The sequence below is a fragment of the Pantherophis guttatus genome, chromosome 2 (genome assembly GCF_059756535.1).
Source record: "Pantherophis guttatus breed Tessera chromosome 2, ASM5975653v1, whole genome shotgun sequence".
NCBI lineage: Eukaryota > Metazoa > Chordata > Lepidosauria > Squamata > Colubridae > Pantherophis > Pantherophis guttatus.
Window position 1 is genome coordinate 256,657,657 of NC_142064.1, and position 7,650 is coordinate 256,665,306.

General features: G+C 42.9%; 1 protein-coding gene across 1 annotated transcript; it reads right to left on the reverse strand.

The window, feature by feature from the left end:
* Nucleotides 1-348: 348 nt before the first annotated feature.
* Nucleotides 349-6,574, reverse strand: LOC132711495 (vomeronasal type-2 receptor 26-like). The gene is made up of 4 exons (XM_060690625.2): nucleotides 6,335-6,574; nucleotides 5,589-5,738; nucleotides 1,995-2,121; nucleotides 349-1,548 (listed from the first exon to the last, which is right to left on the reverse strand). Exons 1-4 carry the CDS (start codon nucleotides 6,572-6,574, stop codon nucleotides 647-649), a joined length of 1,419 nt encoding a protein of 472 aa, XP_060546608.2. The 3' UTR covers nucleotides 349-646.
* Between the last annotated feature and the right edge of the window lie 1,076 nt (nucleotides 6,575-7,650).

Below are 7,650 nucleotides of genomic sequence, written 5' to 3' on the forward strand. Positions count from 1 at the left end.
GGGTCTTCTCCCACGTAAAATTGGAAGTGTCTTGGCGACGTTTCGACGAAGTCTCATTCATCATCTTCAGGCTGGTGTTCTCGGCTTCGTGCAATTTGCTCCTGGAAGCACGAAGCCGAGAACACCAGCCTGAAGATGACGAATGAGACTTCATCGAAACGTTGCCAAGACACTTCCAATTTTACATGGGAGAAGACCCGAATAACCAAAGACATATATATATATATATATATATATATAATATTTGAAATTAACTATTTTTTAAAACAAAGTCAGAACATCACTCCAGAAAATAAAATAGAACACCAGCACACCAACCTATATAGTAACAAAAACACACATCATCATTAGCCATAGACTTTAATTTAATCTAAAACCATATCAGAACATCTTTGGTCATAGTTTATCTGGCCTGGTTTCAGAAATTTTATTAATGTCATAATATGAATTCAGATTAGGACAATTGAAGGATATGATTATTTCAGATAGTTTGAGTTGTTTTAGCAACTTTACTACTCAATTATTATAATACAAAATTCAAATGGAATGAAGAAAGATGAGCGACAAGACATGAAACATTACTTCAAGGTATGTGATTTCATGTTGCATGTAAACTGTACAAAAATAAACACCAACACAAGGAGACTTAATGATTTTTTATCATGAGATGTTCTTTGGTGTTCATGGCAGGTCTCAGGATAATAATGTAGCATTTGGGGATAAAGATGCAGCCCAGTAAACCCAGGCCAGAGGCCAGGATGGAGAAGATCTGCACGGCTACCATGTATTTCCCCTTGGTGCTCAGATAAGTGGGAACAAAGGAGATCCAAACGCTACAAAAAACCAACATGCTGAAGGTGATCAGTTTGGCTTCATTAAAAGCCCCTGGCAGATTTCGAGCCAGAAATGCCACCAAGAAACAGATGGCAGCCAAAAAACCCATGTAGCCAAGAACAGAGTAGAACATGGTGACAGAGCCTTCATTGCACTGCAGCAGGATGTGTTCTGGTTGGGAATGAACGTCAGAATCTGGGAATGGGGGAAAGACTCCCAGCCACATCATACAGAGGCCTACTTGAATACCAGAGCAGGATAAAACAATAGAGTTGGCCAGACTCTTCCGCAGCCATTTCCTCATGCTGCTGCCTGGCTTTGTGGCCAGAAAGGCCACCACCACCATGACAGTCTTGGCCAGCAAAGAAGACACAGCAACTGAGAAAACAATACTGAAAATGGTTTGTCGAAGGAGACAGGTCATTTTCACGGGGCGACCGATGAATAGAAGGGAGGTCAAGAAAGAAAGCAGGAGTGAAACCAGGAGGATGTAGGTGAGTTCACAGTTGTTGGCTTTGACTATGGGAGTGTCTTGGTATTTCATGAAGATTCCCAGAATAAAGGCGGTGGTTAGGGACAAAGCGATGGCAAAGAAAGCCAGGATGAGTCCCAACAATTCTTGATAGGATAAGAAGCTTATATTTTTGGGGACACACTGATCTCGCTTCTTATTGGAATACTGGTCATCTGGACACTTTTCACAATGGGCTGCATCTGAGAAAAAAAATGCTTAGCATGAATCTGTTTCTGCAGCTCTAGGAGCATGAAAACTGCATCAGAAATCAAATACTTCATTTTCAAAGAATAATATTTCTCCCCAGTGATATTAATATTATACAATATTATTTAAAATAATCAAACAGTCTTTTTAAAAGCTGAAGATGAATGTGATTATCAGCTCTCAAAACAATCCTCTTTCCCAAAACCAAGCAAAAAAGTAACAACTCAGTAGAAATCAGCAACCTTTCATTATATGTTTTAATGCTCACATCATCATCCAAATTTGGCAATAGTGCCCAATCTTTGAGGATTTTGTATGCTTTCAAGAAATGTAATGTTTTTCTTGCTTCTTTATCAAATACCCCCCCCCAAAAAAACAAGATAAAATATTGATTGTATCTTGAACATTTATGGGTTATTTTTGGAGCTACCTACTGTACCTCCTTGCCCAGAGAATGTTCCTTCCATACACAGAGAACAGTCGTAGCAGCAAACTGGGGCTCCCTCTCTCACAAGCTTGGCATAACCTGGGGAGCAACTTTCTGTACATCTTGAATAAGGCACCATCTAAACATAAACAGAAAGATTAGTCAGGCTGATCTACTGTATGAATTAGAAGGAATTACTGAAATCAAGTGGCTTCCAAAAGCTCAGGAGCACATTGAGCGAAATCAGTCAAGAAGTAGTGGCATGAAAAGCAAGGCAGGTTTTGAGATAGTACTAAAGGTTAAATATCTAGGAGTTCAGGTTGCAGAATCAAATATGAAACTGTTTCAAAATAATTATGAGGTGTTGTGGCGAGATGTACAGAAAAATATGGAGACTTGGAAAAAACTGCAGCTGTCTTTACTTGGAAGAATAGCAGCAGTTAAGATGAACATTTTGCCAAGATTTCTTTTTTTGTTTCAAATGATTCCAGTGCTTAAAAGTGATAAACAATTGAAAGAATGGCAAAGTGGACTGAATAAGTTTGTCTGGAACGGGAAAAAACCGAGAGTGAAACTGAAAATTATGCAAGATGTTCCAGAAAGGGGAGGTCTTAAACTTCCAAACCTATAATTATATTATGAAGCAGCAGCTTTGACCCAAGCAACTGATTGGTTTGGAAGGAAAAAGACTGGAATATTGAATATAGAAAGTTTTGATCTTGAATTTGGATGGCACGCTTACTTATTTTATGAAAACAAAGTGGATAAAGTATTTAAAAGCCATTTACTTAGAGACTCTTTGATGAGAGTTTGGAAGAAGCACCGATTTAAATGGGATTACAAAATACCGCTATGGCTGGATCTTGGTCATATCATGTGGAATACAAATATAATGTCACTCGGGGGGGGGGGTTATATAAAGAGGTTCTTTTTACAGATGCGGGCAGATGGCAACTGAAGACATTAGAGACACTGTTGGCTGAAGGGATTAATTTAACTTGGTTACAGTATAACCAACTTCAATTGAGATGGAAAGACGACCAAAAAATTGGTATTATGTTGCATGAGGAAGAACTGGTTAGACATATAAAAGAAAAAGGTCCAATGCATATTAAAATACTTTATAATGTTTTGTTAGAAAGGGATTCAGAAACTGAACTGGTTAAAGATTGCATGATTAAGTGGGCACAAAATTTTGCAGAACCAGTGATGTTGGAAACATGGGAAAAAATTTGGGTCCAGAATGTTAAATACACACAGTCGCCGAATTTGAAGGAAAATTTTTATAAAATGTTTTATAGATGGCATTTAGATCCTAAGAAATTGTCGTGTATGTACCCTAATGTTCAGCCAAAATGTTGGAGATGTGATTGTTTAGATGCTACATATTATCATGTTTGGTGGACCTGTAAGAAAGTTAAGGCTTTTTGGATAAAAATTTGGTGGGTCATGCAGAATGTTTTGAAGAAAAAAATTCAATTTTCTCCACAATTGTTCTTACTGGGTATAGTTAAGGGTTTTACAGTGGATGAGACAAAGTTGATATTGTATATGATAACAGCAGCGAGATTATTGATAGGCAAATACTGGAAAAATGAAGTTTTGCCCACTATCGAGGAATGGACTTTGAAGATGGCCAGCTTTGCAGAGATGGCGAAGATTTCAGCATATCTAAAAGATCGCTCACAAGAGACTTATGAATGGGAATGGAAAAAGTGGATAGATTATGTGCAGAATAAATATCAAACTAGGAAGTATCAAATAGCTTTTTACTGACAGTATTATATAGAGATAGAAATATTTGAATTTTGTGAAGATGAAAAATTATATGGGGGATGGAGGGGTTCAAGTTTTATATAAAGGGGATTCTGATGGGAGTATATTCTGTGGAAGTCCGGGGGGAGGGGAGGGTTAAGGGGGTTTGGGAGAGTTAGGCTGGGGAGCCTGGGGTGGGTTGGGGGGGGGAAATGGGGTGAAAATGTAATTGTAAAACTTTTGCAATAAAAAAAAAAAGTAGTGGCATGAACTGTAATTACTCTCCTTGCAAGGGGCAAATGAAAGATCATTCTCTTTCTCTATCAATCTCCATTGTAGATCCCAAAACAGACTCACTGCCTTATTTTTTTCCCCAAAGGAAAGTAGTTCCATTACAAAAGGTGTTTCTCCTTAGGGCATGTATGAGAATGCTTACCATATTTTTCGGACTATAAGACACACCCCAAAAGAGGGTGAAAATTTCAGTGCATCTTATACACCGAACGTAGCCAAAAATCGAGGCACGGAGGAAGCAATGGTCTTTGGCAATCCCTGCAGCCTGGAACAGCTGATTGGGGGTATTCTGGGAGACCAATCCACCCGCCAATCAGCTGCTCATACTGAATCAGGCTGCAATAATGTGCTGAGGCTGACCTGGCTGTTTGTGCAAGGACTGTCACAGTTTGCAGCAGCAAGGAAAACACAAGTAGAACAGAGGAGTTTCAGTTTCAGAGATCAGCACAGCATGCAGCTTTAGAATAATTGACCTAAGCCACGTCCAGGCTCCATTCATGTTACTCCCACAGCAAATACTGTTTCACTTTCCAAACAGCCCTCAACTCTCTCACACACTGACAGGATGCTAGCCAGCTGAATACTGATGGATGCTGGTAGGCAGAGGCAGATTTTTTTTTCTTATTTTCCTCCCCGAAAACTAAGGTGCACTTTATACTCCAGAGTGTCTAATCCTCTGAAAAATACGATATATATTTTTTCTCCATCTTTGCTTTTCATGTTCTGGATTTTTCTCCCAAAGGTGCTTTTTCAAAAGACAACTGATCTTTGCTTTCCCTTAAAGTCATTCCACTTCTCATTCCAGAAGCTTCTTCAGTGCTGACTGAATGGTGAAGTATGGAAGGATTTATAATCCTTGCAGTCATCTGGTTGTTAGCAGTCTTTCTGAAAGTTGTTGAGGCCACTTGAAATTTATCTGCACCCTCAGGGCCACCTGAATAGTGCAAATGGGTGTGGAACCTTCCTGCAATTGCTGAATCTATATCTATATCCTGTTTACAACACAGTCTTTTCAGCGGTTCCAAATCTTTCCATCCTCCACCATTCAGTCAGAACTGAAGAAGCTTCTTGGATGAGAAGTGAAACATCTTCAAGGGAAAACAAAGTCCAGGTGCCTTTTGAAAAAGCACCTTTGATACAACCTGAATGACTGAGAATCTCCATAGACATTCTGGATTTTCTCTTACTGAAAAGAAGATAAATTTGATGTACTATGAATTATGGCAACATATTTCAGTTTAATAATGTAGATTGCAAATCCCGCAATACAATGCAGCAGATACCAGTGTGTGATAGATTATTGTAAAACCTCTAAAGTAAAATGATATCTAATGAATTGTTGAGGCTTTAAGTTCTCTTATTTGGAAGTGAGGGAATTGAAGGGTAACTCAACTGGCCTCAATAAGAATTACTTCTGAGCAGAAAAATTTCCACACATGGAGATAAATAGAAGAGCAAAATCCAAGCAGCCTCAACTACTTTGTTAAATAAAGTTGGCCATTGGATGGCGCTTTGATTGACAGATATCTTGACTTCCAAGGAGGTTTGTCTTTCTACAGTCCCAATTTTCACCCCTGCATCTGATTTGTTCAAAGAGGATGTCCACTGCATGATATCAAAGTCACCAACAGGAACTCCATTTTCATCAAAAGAAATCCCATCTCTGGAAATATTGTGATGTTGGAAATTTCTCAGGAACTTATGAAGCTGCAGGGAAAAAAAAACATTCCAATTTGAGCCTTTATTCAATATTTTTCTTGCTATTATTCCGGATTGGAGGTACTCTGAATAATTCAACCTCTTCAAATCATCACTGCAGTCTGAAGCAGATTGATTCAGCATTTCATGGGAAGCTTCTTCCAGTCATTCTCCAGTATTTTACAGTTGTTTTTCAAATATTTATAGAAGAGAAGAGAAGAGAAGAGAAGAGAAGAGAAGAGAAGAGAAAAGAAGAGAGTAGTTGAAAGTGACCTTGGAGATCTTCTAGTCCATTCCCCTGGTTAGGCAGGAAACCCTACACCACTTCAGACAAATGGCTATCTGTTAGATCGGCGCGGGGAAAGAAAGACGTGACCAGCTCTGGTCCATTCAGCACTTTATTTAAGCACAAGAATAAGACAAGCGGCTGTGCTGCCGGGGCTCTTTAAATACGCTCCGGCAGACTCAGCCGTCCAATGACAGTTCTTTAAATCTCCCGCCGGAGGATTAGCCAATCCCCAGCGGATGTCCTTATAAGGACATAACACTCCTCCCCCCTTAGTCTGAAAGCTGTCCATCAAAGTCAATATGCGTAACGAACTCACGCAGGTAGGCGGGATGCCTGACGGTCCTAGAAGACCTGTGCAGTTCACTCCGAGCTTCGCCGCTGACCTGGGTGGGCGAAGCTCCTGTCCTCTCCGGCTCCCCGGCTGGGGGAGCCCGGAGTCCGGCCGTCGAGTGTGCGGGACCCGTCCCAGCACCTCCGGCCGCAGCATCTGGATCTTCCTGCTGGTGTCGCCGGTCCTTCCCTCACCCGGATTCTCTGGAACCTCGTGGTTGGACATCGCTGCTGTCTGGTGGGTGCCGTCCGAAGCCCGGTAAATCCACTGGTGTTATTTGAGACTTCTGTGGCTCCCGATGATGTTGATGTTGGTCGTGGTCGACCTCGCCGGGGTGGTGTTCGCCTCCTCGGTCGGGTTCGTGCAGGTCGACCTGGTCGGGTTGGTGGTGGAGGTCTCCCTCACCGGTCAGTGGCTGGCTGGCTCTGCTGGGGTGTTGTATGCCCCCCTCGCCTAGTTGTCCCCGGTCTACTCATCTGGGACGGAGGTATCCCTGGCTGGGGTGTTGTTTGTCGCCCTTGCTGGGGGGGTGTGGCTCTTCCCCCCTGCGTAGCCCCCGGTCTACCTCAATGCTGCAGTGGAGGTCCCTCTTGCTGGGATGGCGGGTGCCCTCCTCGCTGGATTGGTGTCGACGTCCCTCAGGCCGTTGGTACTGGTCTACTGCTCTGGATTTCCGACAGTTCAGCTCGCGGTAGTGGCATTGTTCGGCCTCGTTGGGGTGTTGTAGGCCTACCTCGTCGGGGCATGGTCAGCCTACTTCATCGGGGTGTGGTAGGCCTACCTTGTCGGGGGGTTGCAGGCCTACCTTGTCAGGGGGTTGTAAGCCTACCTCATCAGGCTGGTTTCTTCCCGTTCCCCTCCACCTTTTCTGGAGCTGGTCGATGTAACGTCTACAGACCTGTCCATCTTCCAGCTCCACTCTGTAGGACTTCGGGCTGGTTGAGCTCTCGATCTTGCCTTTCAGCCATTTCAGAAACCCGTGAAAATTAAGCGTGAAAACCAGATCTCCTGTGGTGAAGGTGCGGGGCAGGTGGCTGGCGTCTGATGGCACCTCTGGGTTGTACTGGGGGTGCAGTCGATCCAGATGTGACCTCAGTCTTCTCCCTATCAGCAGCTCCGCCGGGCTTTTCCGCATCGTTGCGTGCGGCATGATGTGCTGGGTTAGGAGGAACTGGTCAATTCTCTCTTGCCAGTCACCGGTGCCCATTTTGGTGAGGGCTTCCTTTGTGAGCCTCACCATCCTCTCAACCTGCCCATTTCCAGCCGGTCTGTAGGGGGCAATCAGGGCATGGCGGATGCCC

Bases quoted from the DNA above. Each gene is read 5' to 3' on its own strand.
- LOC132711495 (XM_060690625.2), bottom strand. From the start codon at position 6,574: ATGTCCAACCACGAGGTTCCAGAGAATCCGGGTGAGGGAAGGACCGGC. The intron at 2,122-5,588 runs GTAGAAAGACAA...GTTTATGTTTAG, and splicing joins CAGGGGTGAAAATTGGGACT to ATGGTGCCTTATTCAAGATG. The intron at 1,549-1,994 runs GTACAGTAGGTA...TTTTTTTCTCAG, and splicing joins AACATTCTCTGGGCAAGGAG to ATGCAGCCCATTGTGAAAAG.